The sequence below is a fragment of the Calidris pugnax genome, unplaced genomic scaffold, assembly GCF_001431845.1.
Source record: "Calidris pugnax isolate Ruff unplaced genomic scaffold, ASM143184v1 scaffold196, whole genome shotgun sequence".
In the NCBI taxonomy this organism is placed as follows: domain Eukaryota; kingdom Metazoa; phylum Chordata; class Aves; order Charadriiformes; family Scolopacidae; genus Calidris; species Calidris pugnax.
The window spans coordinates 4,303,303-4,321,404 of NW_015091042.1; the positions used below are offsets into that span (position 1 = coordinate 4,303,303).

Sequence of the window (18,102 nt, forward strand, 5' to 3'; positions counted from 1 at the left end):
CCATCGCCCTTCCCGGGGTGAAGGCCCAGGAGGCCGGCGGGTCCCGGCGGGCGGGCCTACCCCACAGGGGCTGAGGGGGAGGCCCTCCTCGGAGCGGGGCCGTTAAACGGCCTAGCGCCGGCAACTCACCTCCCGCCTCCTCCCGGCGGTTCGCCACCTTGTTGGCCAACACCAGCGGCCGGGTGGGGCGGATGACCGGCGGCCGCTTCTTCAGCCGCCACTGCCCAGAGACCCAGCGGGTGACCCAAGGCGGGTACACGGGTAGGGCGGATGACAGGCGGCCGCTTCTTCTGCCGCCACTGCCCGGAGACCCAGCGGGTGACCCAAGGCGGGTAGACGGGGGCCGCCATTTTCTTTGCGACAGGCCGTAAGGCGAGCGGGGCCCGCCCAGCCGGTCGCTGTGGGTTTTTTGGGGGGATCCACCCTGCGACAGCTCCAGCACTTCGCATCTCAACCCATTTGCGTCTCAACCCCGTTCCCGCAGCAGCCCCAGCCAAGGGAGGGGCGCACGCACCGCAGCCAGAGAGGAAGAAACCCCAATCGTGTCAAAATAACTCAAATGGAACTTAAAGGAATTATTTTAGCAGCTTGTATGGAAGCTTTTCTCGGTGCTCGAAACTCAGCACCACTTCGCTCTCAGCCCTCCACCTCTCTCTGTGACACAGGAGCAGCTGGATCTGCCCTGCCTTGGTGACTGATGCTCCTGGCCTGGTCAGGATGTTCCCACAGCCTCCTACTCAGATCAGAGAGTCCTGTTGTTCCCAGATGTTTCTTTCCTAGTGTAGGATTTAAATCCCTGGAAGTCAGACTGGTTCTGGAGCCCCTGTGTCCCCAGCTGAAAATGACAAGTAATACAGAGAGCACAGTAACCTCTTAAGGGCTGGGGGATAGACACATTTTTGCAGAGTATAAGGGACAAGGTAGACGTAGAGAACGGAGGAGTTGAGACATTTGGACTGGAGACCTAAAATACTCAGATGTTTGTCATATAGTGGTCACTAAGCCAATTTAGCACCATTAGCAGGGCTCCTTCAGCCAACACCTATTTCCCTTGTGCACTGGAGGACATAGAATAATCTGTTTTTCTCCATAGGAATGTTGGAACCATTATAGGACATTAAAAAAAAAGAGCTTTCCACTCACCTCTGCCCAGTCAAGGAAGGTAACAAGACATTGGAAATTTTGCTACCTTGATTTAAATCTCACCAGACCTATACCAGAATATCCTTAGTATCAATACCAGAATTTACTGCATCTTGAGATTTAATATATAGATATAAAATCAGACATAACATATATGTTATGTCTGATTCTATAATTATTTCTGTGTAATTGTTAAAATAGCATTTTCTTAGAGTCCAATTTAAAGACTATGAGAAGACATTTTCAAGTCTTTTCAAAAGATTTCTTTTGATCCTCTTCAGAAGCAAATTTCCATCTCTTTAGATCAAAATTCAAACAGTCTGGTACTTTAAACATTCAAACATTTTGGTAAGAGGGATGTTTCTCTACTTCCATATTTTTCTGACGGGACAGGAAATGAGCTATTGTTCCAGCTTGGCTACCAGTGGAGAAGAGAAACAAGCTGACATCTTCAGACTAGGCTAGAAGGCTTACATCCTGCAACTCTAAACATTAGAAATCTTGCAAATTCAAGACAGGGAGATGAAGTATTTTTCAGTATTTCAGTTCACGTGAGGTTCACCTCGTTTTTGTCTCTTCTAGGTAGCTCTAGTGATAACTGCTTTTCTCTACTGCATTTCCCTGCTGCAATCACCAACTAGACTCGCACAAGAACAATAAAAAAGAAAGCCACAAATACTAGGATATAAGAGAAGAGCTGAACTGCACTCCCTGTAAATCAACCTCCCTTTTTCCAAATTACATTAGTTAATGGTGGCAGCACCTTCCTGTACAGTCACCTTCAAATGCTGATCTCTCTTTTAAGTGGTTCCAAGAAAAATGGGGGGGAAGCTGAGAAAGAGAAAGGCAAGCTACTCAAGGAGAACTGTAACAGCTTCCTGTCAGTTACTGCTGTCTGCATTAGAATCTCTTTTTTTTTTTTTTTTGGCATTCAGCCTGGGGTTGAAGCATCAGCCTAAGAAATTCCTGAGCAGACAGAATAAGGTGTGTGATGATGTCTGCACACACCATGCAGAGATGTCTGAAGTAAGACACAAACCTTGGTTTTAAGGGAAAATGTGGATCTACAGAAGAGGTGTGTTAATCAACAGCCAAGCGTCTCTATAGCCTGTATCTTGTATAGCACAGAGACACTAATGGATGGAACAGAAGTTCCAATTTTATATTTAGACAATCAGAAACCCAATTCCCTCAACACGCTGACAAGTGAACACCAAAGATGTTTCCCTGTGAATCCTAAATCCTACAACTATAAAGAACATGTAAAAGTCTAACTGCATTTACAACTGCTTTACTTAGATCAACACCGTTAAAGCCAAATCCTAGCCTGTGTTTCAGCTAGTCAAAACCAAAATGAGCCACAGAGATTAAGCCATTATTATTAGATTTGAAAAGAATTCAAGTTTTTGAACTGCTTGGATCCAGCTTTCAGGTAAATACCAGTATATTCACCCAAGTTTAACCTGAATGCCCCAGTACATGTCCCGTACAACTTCGTAATACCTTCACCCACCACAGTTTATTCTCCTCCATCTCACCTTGCCCTCCTTAAACTCCCAACTGGAGATGCCTTAAAAGTTAAGGCATCCCCACTTTAACTTAGTAGTGGAACTAACCAGTTTGCTAAGATTCCAGGCAGTTCAGACTTACTCCTGTCTGCTGAGCTATTGTGTTTGGACAGTATTAGGGCTTAATGCACATATTAGGACAAATGCATCTGTCACTGTGCGAATTAATGTAATTTCTTTTCTGACGTGTCACTCCCTGCCCCAACTCCACCACCACCCTACCTTATCCTGAACCATCTCAATCAGATCAGCCACCCTGCATTATTCTGTCCACCTAACTAGTTCTGAGCTGCCATCCCTAATCCCCGACTCCCAGCTCTACTCAAATCCAGCCCATTTCCACTGCAAATTACCTGATGCTTCCTTATTTGCTCAGAGATGCCACAAAGTATCATGATCTGCTCTGATCCAATCCAAGATCCCCAGAACTATCTCTAGTTGAGACCCTTCGGCATAAGATCCATCTTTTCTGCAGGGAGAAAACAGTATAGAAATTAAGATGCCAGTCGTGTCACAGCCCTGGAACAAATCCTGCAGTCCCATTCTTCTCCACCCTTCCTAATTCTTCTGCAGGGCCGTGTATCTCTCACTGCCAGCTCTGAGACACTGAATCATAAGAGAAGTGCAGTTTGTTATATCCTGACACAGGCTTTGGCTCAGCTGGTCATAACACTAAAAGGATTTTGTCTCTGATTAATTTCCACCTGTCAGTAGAGGTCTCTGGGCAGAATGAAGGAACCTGTCACCTTGTATGTTTCTGATTAATACAACTTCTCAGAAGGTGCCTGGAGATCCATCAACAATCTTAATTAAATCCAACCAAATGGATGACAGCTAATCATTAAGGGAGTGGCTCTCCAGGGACAATGGCTGAAGACTGTGTATGAAAGGATGGCAAGGGAGGCAGATGGTGGCTTGTCTAACACTGCAAAGCCCATTTAAACAGCAACGTCCCTTATGGATGTGTTTCAATTCAATTTATCCCATTCCCAGTCCTTTAGGAGTTATTTGTTCTTCCACACCTGTTAAAACTACCCTCTGCCAAGGTGCAAGCAGGGCATTTCTGCTGTGATTCTCCAGCTGCCGCACTTTGTAGACCATTTCCAGGAAAAGAATCTCATATTCTCCTTTCCCTCCAAACATACACATCCATTGTTGCTTGGCTCTCATTCTGCTCACCATCACAGAGGACCCAGAGATCCTTCAATTTGAAAATTATTGCAGTGACGGAAGTAAGAAAAGGCAATTGTTTTTCAGTTCTAGAAATTACCAATGTTAGGTATGAAATCAATATTCTACACAGGTTATTTTCTTCCTAGAAATTGCAGTCCTTGCTAAAGGACAGAAAACACAGATTACTAGTTCACTATATAAAATTTCCAGCTTCTTACAGAAAAAACAGGCAGCAACCCAATTCATTGCTAGATTTTTAACCTGTCAGATATTTGTTTCTCCTCTCTCACCTCTCAGAGGGCATAAACCTATGCTAGCTTGTCAAGTCAATTCTGAGACATGGCATCAATAGCATCTACTGGTGTTTCATCTGAGCAGTAATGAGGAGGTATCTATTTTTAGAACATTAATGCCAGTGAATAAAGCTATCCTGACAGCTTTGAAATCCTCCCTCCAGTCACACAGTAAACAGGCAAAATGCATGACAAGCAGTGAAGTGACTCACCCGAATTAGCAGAAGCCTACCCAAAGGGTTTACAGAGGTAATCTCTTCATCATCCTCAATATTTGATATCTTTGCTAAAATTCCTGATTAGTCAGTGTCGTTCTTATGAGTACAGGCACCTGAACTGGAAGAACTTGATTAAGAAAGATGTTGCATACACTGTTCAGTCTGAAGATCATATAAGCCATCCAGTGGTCACAATAGGAGTGATGACATTCAGCCACCATCTACCTGGTTTGGATTTAAAGTAGTGAAGCGAGAAATCCAGTTAGCATTCAAGAACTGAAATCAGAAACCTTTTTCCAAAATATTAATAGTTGCTGCAGTGACCTCCTAGCTTGTCTGCATTCACACACTTGCATTAGTAGAAGGACAACTACGATCATAAATTGAATTAACTTTGGCTAACACTAGCAGTAGTCTTTGGACATCATATAGCAATGCTTTCAAATGCATTATTAAGTAAATTAATCGCAAACTCTTCAAGGGTATGAGACCCAGCTTCTCCTCCTGCCTCCTCCAAATAACAGGAGAGAGAGGAAAGCAAAGCCCTGATGGTAGAACCACCTTTATTTAACATTTTGCAGTCCTTGCTGTGCAGAGAAGTGGATGTTGTGAAGGTCAGTCAGCAGCCTGGAACGGAACCACAACCACAACTCTTTAGCCAGCCAGGGAGGGTTCCCGCCTCTCCCACCCCTGAGGAGCTTGCCTGGCAGCTATAAAAGTTACTCATACTATGCACTGGAAGAAATATTCAGCCTTAATTCTTATGCACCACATAGAGTAATTGAAACACATTTAGTATATTAATATAGGCAATAGACGCACCGTTTATAAATCATGGACATACTGGGAGATACAGGAGATGATAAATTTAGTATGATCTATTACTACAAAAAAACCTCTGTGGATACAAGAGAAACAAGGCTTGGGTGAGCATCACAGCTGTGAAGAGTAATAGCTGATACTCATTACCTTTTGAGGAGTTCACGACCTGTAAGACTCTCAAAAATAAGTTAAACCGAGGAAGACACTAAGAACTTGGAAGAGAAAGCTATAGAAAATGGCTCATGACTTGTAACTATAAACTAAAAGTTGTACTTTGAAAAACTCAGACAAAACCCACAGAATATCTGTGATAAAGTTACTTTCATATCTGTGCTACCTTCATACCCGTGTTAAGAAGGGATATGGCAATCAGAAATTGATACTCATGCTTGGCAAGTCATGAAGCTCAAAGCAACAGCTTTCTGTAGTACATACATATAGCAAAAAACAATCCCAAACCAAACCCCCAAAACCCCCCGTAGGAATAACAAGAAAAAGCAGGTGCTATGATGCAGAATGTACTAGTACCTACTTCTTATTTTTATCATTTGGTACAAAAAGCAAGACTGGAATTTCTCCTCCTGGCTATCCCACCAAACGCTTGAGTAAGAAAGGGTTTTGAGATATAGCTAATTAAGAGAACCATGCAATCAAAGAAGACTGAATGATTTTCTATACAGGAACATGAAGAGAATCTGAATTAACTGAAGGCATTAATTCAAACAATTTATTTAAATATCATTAAACTGTTCAGTAGAAGTTGATATTCAGACATAAAGCAGGCTTAATTTGTTTTATCTTAATTTATTTCTCAAGCACATTGTGGCCACTTCAATCCTGAATACACACATCAGTCATCTTAATCTGATTTGAGTAATCCACTTTAACAATTAATTCAGATATATTCACTTCGATATTCATGTCTCCTGAGTAACCGGAAAAAAGGAAAGTAAACAGATGAGTACACTTTAGCTGAAGAATGATTTGTTGCTATTAGTACAGAAGAGATATTAAAAAGCAGTTTTCTCCTAAAAAAAAAAATCAAATGGAGAAATAAAATCCCATTATACCATTAAAGACATCACTGCAGTGTGGCCATATTTACCTGTGCTTTTAAACCCCTCACACGAAGTGAATTGGTCTCCCTCCAATGCAAGATTGATCATTTCAGAAAGGTATCAAACATGGCAGGGAACAGCAGACTTTATTTCTATCTGTTAGAGATATAAATGAGGAAGATCTATCCACGTGTCATCACTTACTTCTAGGAACTCCAGTCCAGACCGGGATCATAGCGTGTTAAGACTCAGTAGAGATACAAACCTGTTTCAGTGCACCCGATTCCAATCATCCACTTCAGCACAGAAAGGCTGCCAGAGACCACAGAGACCACTGGGAAAGGCACCATCACTAAAATTTATTTCTCTTTGCAGAAAGCTGCAGATACCCAAAAAGAACTAAATCGAAGGCCTCTGAATTGCTGGCATTAGAGAAGTCAAGATTATAGCTGGGATTTCAGATTTGATGGAAACTTAAAAGAACCAAAGCATACTAATTTTACTCTAGTTCTGCACAATACCAGGTAATATACTTTCTGGTGTGAAACACTTCGTTGAAAGCTGTGAATTAAATAATTTAGTCTCTCATCCCATTGTATGTATCACCTGGAAAGTTAGCAAGTGAGGCAAATTAGGCAGAGAGGAAGTGACCTGCCCAAAACTATTCAGTTACCCTGAAAAGTAGAATTGAGGCACAGTTACATAGTAAGAAGAGACTTTATTACTGCAATTTCATAAGGCACAATTGCTCTCCACAGACATTTGTCTTTTGTGACTCCTTCACTGGAAAAGCTATTCATTAATAGCAGCTCAAAGTACACCTTCATGAGGACAATAAGTGACAGATAAAATACATATAAAAACGATTACTATTTTGGAGATTAAAAAAATCCCTGAAATAACTTAGGGCATTTGAGCAAGAGTCTGAAGAGGTGTTCCTCTCAAGTCATGTAAGCCACAAGGAAACTATACCAAATGCAAAAGGATTGTAAATTCCTCTTTTGCCCCACATGTTGACACCTGCAAGTCAGGAGTGGCTTCACACCACAGAGCTGAAATTCAAATCAAAGCAGCTGCTAAGATCTCCACTGCTGAAATCCAATCATAACAGAAACTTACTCACTTCATGCACCAGAAGAAACAGTCTCTGTGAGAGTTTTACTTCTATTCCAAGGCAAACATTTGGAGCAAGTTGAGAATTCGCAGTCTCAACTTTCAAATCAAGCTCTTACAAACATGGGTCAGTGTTGCCTCGTCCTCTTGAGAAAAATCTCGTGCATATAGTCCCAAAATCTTCCCTGATGTGACTCATTGCGATGAATCATAGCAGTGAGGGCCTCACCCTGATCAAGGCTTTGCCAATAATCCTGCAGCCACATCTCTTTCCAACTGAAACAAACAAAAAGAAAAAGAGACGCCACTATTAACCATTTAAAAAAAACAAATGAGTCTGCAGCTGTAATAGCACCGAAGCCAATTTTTTCTTTCACACAAGAGGAAAACAGGCCTCGGGATGGTCATGACAAAGTACATTGTTACTGTGCCATTGTGCTCTAAGACATTTAAAGAAAGTTACTATGAAAATTCTCTACAGAAAATACAAGTTCAGCATTAGCTTTACAACATTCTAGAAATATCAGCATGGGACCATAGTGTTAACCAAAAAAACTAAATTATTAAGTGTAGAGAAGAAACACTTCTGTTAAAACAAAATCTAGCACGGAGTCCCTACATGATTTTGGGAGTAGCCTTCCATGTCCAGTATGTGTATAACAGCCTAAGAATCAATTTTTTTTCCCCAGATGAACCATTTAACAATTAGAGAATGACAGCTACTCATTACAAACTCAGGTCATACATGGCAGAGACAAAAAAATCATTATATCCCTCAACCCTGACTCAATTCTTTATCTCCAGACTACGTGGTCGAGCAGACACTTCCTCTTTTTCAATGCAAACAGTCTCGAAGCTTTCATAGCACAGACTACATCACTGCAACTTCCAGCAATTCCTTTCCCATTCACGATCACGTGGACTTCTCTCGTATCTGTTATATCAAGGTAAGGCAATAATTTATTTATCTCTTCTCTGTTCTATCTGTTACCCAGCCACATAAGCCCATCGCAAATTTTGGAAAGAAGGACCAAACGTGATGCCCTTTTTCACCTGTCCATATGAGCTACCCAATCCTTGTTAACTTACATACAGAGCTTCCAGCTTCTCCCTCCTAATCACTAAAATAAGTACAGTGCTTTCTGCATTCACTCTGCACACCATGTGTTAAAGGAAGCATAGCTGCACTGCCCAGAAGCAGATCTCGCCCATGATTCCAGGAAGACCAAAAGAAACTCACAACATGTCATAGCCATTGTCTTTGTAGAGCACCATACAACTTGTATGTTACAGGAATTAGTTTTCTGTGGTCAACAGCATCATTTATGGTGGGACATTTCTGGAGCATACAACAGAGACCTCAAAATAAACCTTTTAACATAGATTACAATGTGAAGGATCACAGACAGAGGCTTACTTCTGCATTAAAAATAAATGTCTGCCAAAAGGTTCCTTTGTAAAATGCAGTACTTGGATGTACTGTGAGATCACTCTGCTTTCCAGCTAAATTAATTAATCTTTCTTCAAGGACTGCCAACATGAATTATTTGTTTCTTTACAGCACTTGAATAAGGGCACACGTTCGGAAAATGAGTATACTTGCATTAAGTACTAGACACAAGGCTAAGTGGCAGTAGGTAACAGAAAAAAGAAAATGTTTTCCAGCTGAACTCTATGGAAACAACCCTGAAAGGAATTCCAGGATTGTCGTATTATAGTTGTCCTCTCAAACACCCCACTCCTTATCAATGAGACAAATTAAACATTTCTCTTCACAAAGGTGAGAGTCCAAGTGTAATTGGAGATTCTGGTTCCAACTAAACAGATATTCTACTCATCACTAGCATTGTAACTCACCATTTTCTGTGCAAAGCAGCCAAGAATTCAACAGATCATAGTGACTGACCCATAACCTAACAGATACAAATGGTTGTTCTACAGTCTTTCTTCTGAAGTTCACTTGGGTGTGAAGCCCAGAAGTCCAAACACAACTGAGGCTGCAAGCATTAATAATTTAGGAACTGCCACACCTCCACACTTGGAGCTAAAGGACAGCAAGGTGAAGGTATGAAGCACCCCAGCTACATGTACCTACATACAGAAAGATTCTGATTCAACAGTTCTGTTAATTCAGCACATTTGTTAACCCTAAAAAAAAAAAATTACATCTGGGAATAAGGGTTACAGAGTGTGCAGATGTGCAGGGTAACCGTATTGTAATTGGGTACTTGCTCCAATTGTCTTTATTGTTCTCTGAGTTCCAGAAGCCTCCAGAACCCAAAATCACAGTACCACCTGTAACCCCGCTAGGCCTGCACCACTTTTCCACAATGTCTTCTAAAGTAACAAAATACACAATTGACTGGCCCAGTAGAAAGCCATCTGAACTGATCATGTTGTTGCCATAATACTACTGTCAAACTCTGCCAAAACACGAGCATGTTTTGCCAACACCTCGGTGGCGATTTTATGCTACTGTCACACCATTCACACTTCTATGTAATCATGTTCCATTTTGGAGATAAAAGTGGTGAAAGCTCAGATGCTCACAAGATAGAAACCACTGTATTTCACTCAACATCCACTTGATGGTTCCTCAGAAGGTATAGACAGATATCCTTCTAAAGTAACTAGCAGACAATGCAGAAGCTTCCCCAGTACAGTATTTCCAGACACGTCTCATGTCTGTAAACATGGGGAGAATAACACATTATGGTTCGATGAGACATGGAAACTGCCACGAGATGCAACTGTGGCTTGGATTATGGACCAACTGTTCAAAACTCCTTGCTCATGATCACCACCTAGAACTTGTGAGTACCCCAGCTCGCAGTCAGTGCCGTGGGTACCCATGCTATGCCCTCAGAGATACATCTCTACCGCCATCTGCTGCTCAAGAAAGAAAATCGCTGAAAAAGCTATGAAAATCCATGAAAAAGCAGAAAATTCTCTTATAGAGTAGGATGCTGCAGAGCACACTACAGGGTAAAAAGCCCATTTTGCACCTGAGACCGAGAAAAGGTATTACTATAAAAAAAACCTCCAATAAAGCAACCAACCAACAGAAAAGAAAGGATCATGGGCCCCTTTTAATTACAAGTGTAACTTTTCAGTTAGCCAATATAAAAATTAACTGTACTGTGAAAAATGCTTTTTCATTCTAAACATTGCAAGGTTTGTGAAATAGGCATTTCCTAAAGAGCCTGAATGACATCAGGCTTATTTTCCTTTTATAATTTCATCTGGCCATTTTTGAAAGCATCCAAACATAGGAAGAAGTAGCTCCCCACACTTACAAAATACTTCATACTTTTTTTTGTGGATTGATAACGTAATAAAAACTCTTTCAGAGCTTCATATCCACATGGAACTGAGATCTGGGTTACAGTACTTGAAATGATGGATTCTATGTTTTCAACATACTGTTTCTTTTAACACTTCAACACTCTTAAGCCTTCAATTCCTTAGTGTACAGCTTTGTTAATAATTTCCTAAACTCATATAAACTGGGATAGAGTATATTGAACAAATTCCTTCTGGACAGCACATGAGATCTTCCCAGTATTTTCAAGAAGTAATTAATTTAATACTACAGGGGGACTGACATCAGAACATTTTGATCTTTGGGGACACGACAGCATAGGCAAGATCTGCTATGGCTGAGGGTTCATCTTTATGATAGCTTATCACAAATGAATTGCATACATTTGGGTAATTGCCTAAAAAAGACAAATAGTTGCAGGCAATGCAAAGAAAAATTACAAAGCTGGAGGATCCAAACATGTTACACTACTAATATGCACTACAACAAGTGCACACACTGTTTATGAACCACAAGAACCCTTCCTTCCAGCAACTGCAACTTCAAACACCATCAACAGAAAAACTCAAAGTTTGGGTCCCCAAGCACTGACTTGTTTTGTACCAACACAAGCATAAATACTAAGGACTAAGTTTTGCAAACAAAACTCTATTCTGCCTGTCAAAAGTGGTTGCCTGAGGGCTGGTGTGGTTAGTTCCCTGCTGACAGACTTCAGGACAGCTCACACTAGAGGTGGCTGATTTTGTCACACCAAACAACAAAAAGCCTTGTAGAGTATTCTGGGTGAACTTAACTTCTGCTCTGAAGTCAACATGAGTTAACCAGGCCTGACCTGAACAGTGGCAACCCCATTCTTAACAGAATACTTCTTAATGAGGTACAGAGCTTCCTTCACTCAAGGGCTTTACCATCACTGTATTGAAAAATATCCCTCCTGCAAACAAGCAAAGAGGCTACGATAGACAAAGGATAACCACATTGCCCAAGGTCACAGAGCATTTTAACAGAATATTATTGATGTTTCATGTTCCTCATTCAACCACTAACCCATATCACTGTCCAAGCATCTTTTTCAGCCTCAGCATTGCACAATATTAGTAGAACTACCATACAAGATAATATAAAGTGTAACTGGAGATTTATTAAGAGATCCTTTAATTACAAAGCATCATTAAAAGTTACAGACACTTCTTTTTTTCTTTTTTCCTTCAAAAAGCACAGTATTAGTACATTACCTGTCTCCTCCAGAGAGGTCTTCAACACTTCCAAACCCAGGAGTTGGCATAGGACATCCCATGTGCTTAAACTGAGCTATGCGAGGTCTGGGAGCCGGAGTTTTGCCACGGGACTTTTTGTGTTCCTGCTCCTCTTTGACACGGGTGTTCTCCCTGTCACAGATGAAACACTCGAAGCCATTCAGGTAATTGGGCAGAGTCATGTCATTCACACCCCACTCCCGCCTCTCCAAGCTCTCCAGCAAGAACTGGTTTTTGATTCCACCAAGGTTTTTATACTCTAGATACTTCATATATTCCTCTCCATTCTTGTCCAGGAAATCAAGGTACTTTGCCAGCTCTTGGGGGCTGTCAAAGTCATCTATAAGAATGATGGAGAGGTTGTTTGGCATCCAGTCCCGCACAGCTGGGGAGCCTCGGTATACTGGGACAGCACCCAAGTGCATTGGACGCCACAGCTTCTCAGTCATGTAGTCATCACATATGGCATTCTCCAGGGCCAGATGAAACTTGTACCTGGCGATGAAAGTCATAAATTCAGAATCCTCTGTAGTGGCTGTAGAAGTGTCTTTCAGTCGCTCACTGGGAAGCTCACGGTTATGCAGGCATTTCCCGTAGGAGTCAACCTAAAACAACAACCGGCATCTTTACAAAGTGATTTGTTTGCCTGGGGCTTGTTTTCAGAGCTTGCAGTGCCTGTAAAATTCCTAACTTTGACCACTGTCTAGCTATCTTCACTTTCAGTACAAGTTCTTTCCCTTGCAACTATTCCTACAGTCACAATTTTAACAGCTTCAGAGGAAACTGAGCACTCAGCTTCCAAAGCAGCATAAACCATGCTAAAGATCGAGAGGTGGGGGATGCGTGCAGAATGGAAGACATCACCCAAAATATATTTATTACAGGATAAATCAGAAACCAAGAGGTAAAGACAGGCATTCAACTCTCCCTGTGTTAATTTAAAAGCCATCTTTCTACTTATCAGAGACCCAGTACTTTTCCAAACAGTTATTACACACAGTTTCTGCCAGTCTCAGCAGGCTGGCAAAAACTTTCCATTTGTTAGACTGAGAAACATGGATGCAGGGAGCTAAAAGAACACTGTTTAAAAATGAAAGGCAATACACTTGATCTGGAATCTGCTTCATACTTTGCCAATATACAGTCATATTTTAAAAAAATGTTTTATCTTTGCTCCACTGCTGAGTACATGATGAACCTGCACAATAAATGAATCACTACCAACAGAAACTGCAGAAACACCTAGGAAAAAGATGCTTCAGATAAAGACTAAAAAACATATTTTTTTCCTTATCTACTATCTTTTAGAATTTTTTAGAAAAAAACCAAACCTGGTAAATCTTTTTTCTGCTTGAAAGAAACTACATTATTTCAGCCTTTGAAAGTACTCTCCATCAGCTGTGCCCCAGCAGTACAAACCTCCATAGAAGTAAGACGGTCCCACCACGATGGAGAGAAGGAGCAGATTCTCAAAAAACACAGCATCCTTTTTATGGGATGCTTACACTTTCAAACGGGGGCAAGGCTTGTAAACGGACAGCCTTACTGCACACTAGCTTGAAGGCCCAGAGATTTCAGCAACTTCTAGCCCTTGGGACACAAGAATAAGCTTATTCAGGCTTAACCCAACTTGTGACCCGTCCCGAGTGTGGCCAACTCCACGGCTAAGGGCTACCTACCATCAGGCCTCCCTACTGGCATGTGGTGCAGTCTGTCTAGACCACGCTTTAGGAAGGAATACAACTATATTTTTTTCCGTCCAGCTGGCAGTCGGCACGCATCCCGTTATGACTCGCCTCTTGGCTAAAAACAAGGACAAACACACCCCATTAAAAAGAGGAGCTGGAAGGGGGTGGTCGGGCAGTCCCAGCTCCTCCAGCAACCCGCTCGCCACCACCCACCTGGATGTATTTCATGAGCTCCCGCACGTAGCGGTCCCTGTCCGAGGGGACATCGCAGTGGGACTGCATGTAGAGCACCGGGCCGTAGCCCTTCCGCCGCCACTCCTCCTTCTCGGCCAGGGGCACCGCCGGGCCCCGCAGGTAGCCCACGCCGGGCAACCACTGCAGCGTGAGGGGGTAGTCGGACTCCCGGCGGAAGGTGGCCGTGTAGTTGAAGAGCTGGATGCCGGGCGGGTGGGAGAGCAGGTAGTTGTTCATGGGGGACTCCTCGTGGAAGAGGGCCCAGGTCTGATGGGGCAGGCGGGGCAGCGGCGCCTCGTAGGCCCTGAAGTCGGTGCCGTAGAAGATGAGGGCCTTGGTGCGGCGGTACCGGGCCACCCGCCGGCTCCGGGTGACCAAGCAAGAGCCCCGCGGGCAGTCGATCCGCTCCGTGTCGCCGGGGAAGTGAGGGAAGAGGCTGCCGCTCCACCACAGCAGGATGGGCAGCGCCTTGTTGCTCCGCGTATCGTTGTTGCCCGGCCCGCGGTACGAGGCGGCGGCGGCGACGAAGGCCGCGCCCGGCGGGACGGCATCCTGCGACCACCCCTCCGCCCCGCACGGCTCCGCCAGCCCGGCCGCCGCCGCCGCCTCCTCCTCCTCCTCCTCCGCCGCCCCCAGCCCCTCGGCGGCCAGCGCGGCCCCCGCACCCCAGGCCAGCGCCAGCGTCAGCCAGAGGGTAAGGGGCCCCCGCCGCCCGGCGCCGCCACCCATGCCCGCCACCCTGGGCCGGCTCCGGCCCGTCCCGCCCCGCCCCGGGAAGCGGCCGCGAGGGCCCCGCCCTCAGGGGGCGTTCCGTTACGGGGCGCGCGCCCAACGGCCGCAACGGCCGCCGAGGAGGGCTGAGGGGAGCCCGGCACCGCCCCTCCCCTCACACTGTCCCCTCAGCCGCTGCCGCCACAGAAGGTGAAGGGAGGGAAGAGAAAACGCCTTTTAGTGACAGAACTTTGGGGTTGTTTTCTCTTGTTTAAAGATCCCTCAACGTCGCTCTTCTGTAGCGGCCTTCGGTGTTAAAAATACTCTGTAAAATAATCCTGCAAAGCCGAGGTTTGGACCTCACTATAGAAACCCCACAGTGTTCTAGAATCACCACCCAGTTACAGAATTTGCCACAAGCTTCCAATTCATTCCTTAAAAAATAACTTAATCCCCATCTGATAATTCATCATACAGGACGTTAGACAGAATGCCAACATCCCATTTCCAGAGGCCTGGGAAGGGGTGCTGCCACTAAAATGCCCACAAGCACAATTTACTCCACACAAATAACAAACAAGATGCACAAGGCCCATTGTTATCACAATATATCCATGGGTAGCAGATTCTGGACGTAACGTACATTCTGCAGGAGAGTAATCTCAAAAATATTCTACAGCAAACTAAGTATCATTGGATATTTAGCAATGATTGTCTTGTGCTTTCATACAGAGCGTAATAACGTACAACATCAATGTTCTAGACTACAGTCGTTACACTGCCAGTTCACTCCAAACATTATTTTTGCAATTAGCACACTCCTCCCTCCCTCTCCCCCCAAAAAACCCTCTCCACCCCAATGCCCTGCTATCTTAACACTGAAATAGGAGCTCTATTTCTCTGAAAAAATTAAGACTTCTAGTCTTTAAGTTAACATTGCCACAAGGTAAGGGTAAAACTTTCCAAACCCCAATCAGTCAGGCTGTGTTGGACAAGTGAAAAGGGGAAATCTCTTTGCAAAACAGAAGTTCAGAAGAGGCAGAAAGTTAAAAACCAATCATCTAAGCAAAGTAACACTGATCTGACTAAATGGCACCTTTCGTCTGTTGACTTGTTGAATTTCTTATCATCACTCACTGTGAATAAGAAAAAAAAGACTGAACTTGGTCAGCAGAAGATTGTAAAGGATCAGTCAGCTGGACCTCAGCCCTTCCCATTTCCTCCCTCCCGCAAAATACAGGGTTTGGAAAAATAAGCAGTGTTTATTTACTAACAATGACATAAAATACATCTTAATATATTTTTATTTCTTTACAAATTAAAAGATGCATTGGAAAAAACAGGTGAAGAAAATGAAAGGTTCATTTATGATTTCATTTCCATCCCCCACTCCCCCCCCCAGTATTAATACTAGAAATTAGTATTTGCGGAAGTCTGTGGTTGCTGCGCCTTATATTCCCAGGAAGTTGTTTTTCCTCTCTGGTTAAAAATCCTCTGGATTTTTTGGTTGGAGGCAGTACACGGAGTAAAAAGTCAGCCACATTCATACAAAAACGCTGAAGGTTCTGTCAACTACATCTTGAAAGAGTTTCTCCATTGCAATTTTCATATTCCCCTTTCCGTGTAGTGATGGGAGGGAAGACAAACTAGCAGCATTAGAAGAAAAAAAAAAATGGATTTATATACATGCTACAGGATACGGAACTAAAACCACAGCCAGATATTTTTCTGATCTTAACAAGGACTTTCCTCTGAAATATCAAGCCCAGATAATATGTTCTCTAATCCACCCACATTCTTCCTTCCACTTTTAGTGCTATTGGTAGCACTGCTCCAGGGTGTTGTAAGAACACTCGTTACATGTTCAAGCTAAAATACACGAGTCCCCTTTCAAAAGTGAATAAACGAAGCCCTTAGAATTCTGAATTTGATTTACACTCGCTCCCCTCTTTGCAGGAGTCTTCTCACCCACCCGTGCAGAATGGAGCAGCAGAGTGGCCAAAGTGGATGGATTAATCTGTCTGAGGTATTTCAGTTTAACAAACAGGCTTATAAAAAGGTTTTGTGCAAGCTGATCAGTAGGTAGAATGGGGGAGGGTATAAACATCCAGTAAAGAAACTCTTCACAGCCCAGATGCTTTCAATAACCGAAATCAGGTACTTGCAGTACCTACTACAGTACAGTCTAGATCTTAAGTCTTTGTATCCCCTTGTATTCCAGGGTACAAAGCAGTTTCCAATTTACATCAGTATAACTCAAATTCCTGCTTGTTTGCTATAATTCACAATAATATGGTTGAAAATGGCCATTCCTTATCATCCAGTTCCTACACAGCCCCACACCACCTTGTTAAAAGTATTTTCTGCTTAAGGTTAAGAGGCTTTTGTTCCTACCACCATCTGGAGAGATAGGTAAGCTCTGCAGGAGAGGCCACGGAACGTGGATCGAGCAGGACATGACGGAGCCGTGCAATGAGAAGGAAAGGAGTCACCACACACACCAACAGGAAGCACTGTCTCTAGCTGTTGACTGTTGCTCACTGAACTACTACTTATCCCATTCCAGATCTGCACAGCAACTTATAGTACAGGAAAGATTGGGGAAAGAAATTTGCCCTGCTGCCTCCTGGCTCACCACTCATTTCCTTTTTCATGGATTTCTGGTTCCGACAGCCACATGATACATCTGTGCTCTGCAAGGTCATGTCTCCCTCTCGAGAGAAGGAGACACGAGATGTCTGGCTGCTCCAGCTCCCATCACCTGACCTGCCTCTCGGCCTCCCCGCCTGCGCATCCTCTTCACGCTGGGAGCATGCACACGCGCCCGTACAAACACACAGCAACTACCAGAAGTTTTGAAGAGTTACCGCTTTTTCACCCAATGTTGAATCATGTACAGTGAACTGAAAAAAAAAAAAAAAACCTACATTCATTACGACAGGATTAGCGAGCATGGGGTGGGGGGGGTGAACTCCTGCCAAGCACAGGAAACAATTTAGATACAAGTAAAAGACCTGGTATCAAAGGCCTTTTTTTTGTTTGTTTTTTTTTTTTAGCCCTCACCAGGAAAATTTTTCATCTCTCATACGGGACTGGGAGAAGTTGAAAGGATTTCTGCTTATGCAATGTGTATTAAAAATTATGGAATTGTACAGATTTCTATGTTGTCCTTTTTTTGAGGGCGCTGGGCCTTCTGATCAGGTCATTAGTGGAGGCTGAAATGTCACTGCTGAGTTCCAGCACCACTCCCTCCTCTAGCTCAGTAGCTGCCGAATCTCCTTGTGCATGTGACACAGGAAGTCCACGTATGAAGCCCCCCCACTCAGGCTCTTGTCCTCCACTAGAAAGTGTTTGAACAGCATTTCCAGCTTATCTTCTTGCTTCACAATTATTAACTGCAAAAAACAAAACAAGAAGAAAACCCAAGAGTGAGTAGTTAGCAGAATTAATGTTCTTGGTAAAAAGACTAAAGATCTAAGTAGCTCAAAAATCCAAAGACAGAT

General features: G+C 43.3%; 3 protein-coding genes across 10 annotated transcripts in view; all 3 read right to left on the reverse strand.

Annotated features, from left to right (window-relative positions):
• CHCHD1 (coiled-coil-helix-coiled-coil-helix domain containing 1) overlaps nucleotides 1-388 on the reverse strand; it is a 3,730-nt gene extending 3,342 nt beyond the window's left edge. Inside the window, exons 1-2 of one of the 4 annotated variants that reach the window (XM_014956321.1) lie at nucleotides 264-365; nucleotides 130-184 (exon numbers count right to left, since the gene is read on the reverse strand). In XM_014956321.1, coding sequence (XP_014811807.1) covers nucleotides 130-184; nucleotides 264-350 — 142 coding nt within the window. In that variant the 5' untranslated portion in view covers nucleotides 351-365. The other 3 variants (XM_014956322.1, XM_014956323.1, XM_014956324.1) reach the window with 3 other exon arrangements.
• A 6,585-nt stretch (nucleotides 389-6,973) lies between these two features.
• Nucleotides 6,974-14,638, reverse strand: FUT11 (fucosyltransferase 11 (alpha (1,3) fucosyltransferase)). The gene is made up of 3 exons (XM_014956320.1): nucleotides 13,868-14,638; nucleotides 11,946-12,571; nucleotides 6,974-7,664 (listed from the first exon to the last, which is right to left on the reverse strand). The coding sequence occupies exons 1-3, from the start codon at nucleotides 14,615-14,617 to the stop codon at nucleotides 7,517-7,519; spliced, it is 1,524 nt and encodes a 507-aa protein (XP_014811806.1). The 5' UTR covers nucleotides 14,618-14,638; the 3' UTR covers nucleotides 6,974-7,516.
• Nucleotides 14,639-15,841: 1,203 nt separating this feature from the next.
• The window catches only part of SEC24C (SEC24 homolog C, COPII coat complex component), a 36,122-nt gene continuing 33,861 nt past the window's right edge, over nucleotides 15,842-18,102 (reverse strand). For all 5 annotated transcript variants that reach the window (XM_014956250.1, XM_014956248.1, XM_014956253.1 and 2 more), the window contains one exon: nucleotides 15,842-17,994. In XM_014956250.1, coding sequence (XP_014811736.1) covers nucleotides 17,854-17,994 — 141 coding nt within the window. In that variant the 3' untranslated portion in view covers nucleotides 15,842-17,853. The remainder of the gene's footprint in view (nucleotides 17,995-18,102) is intronic.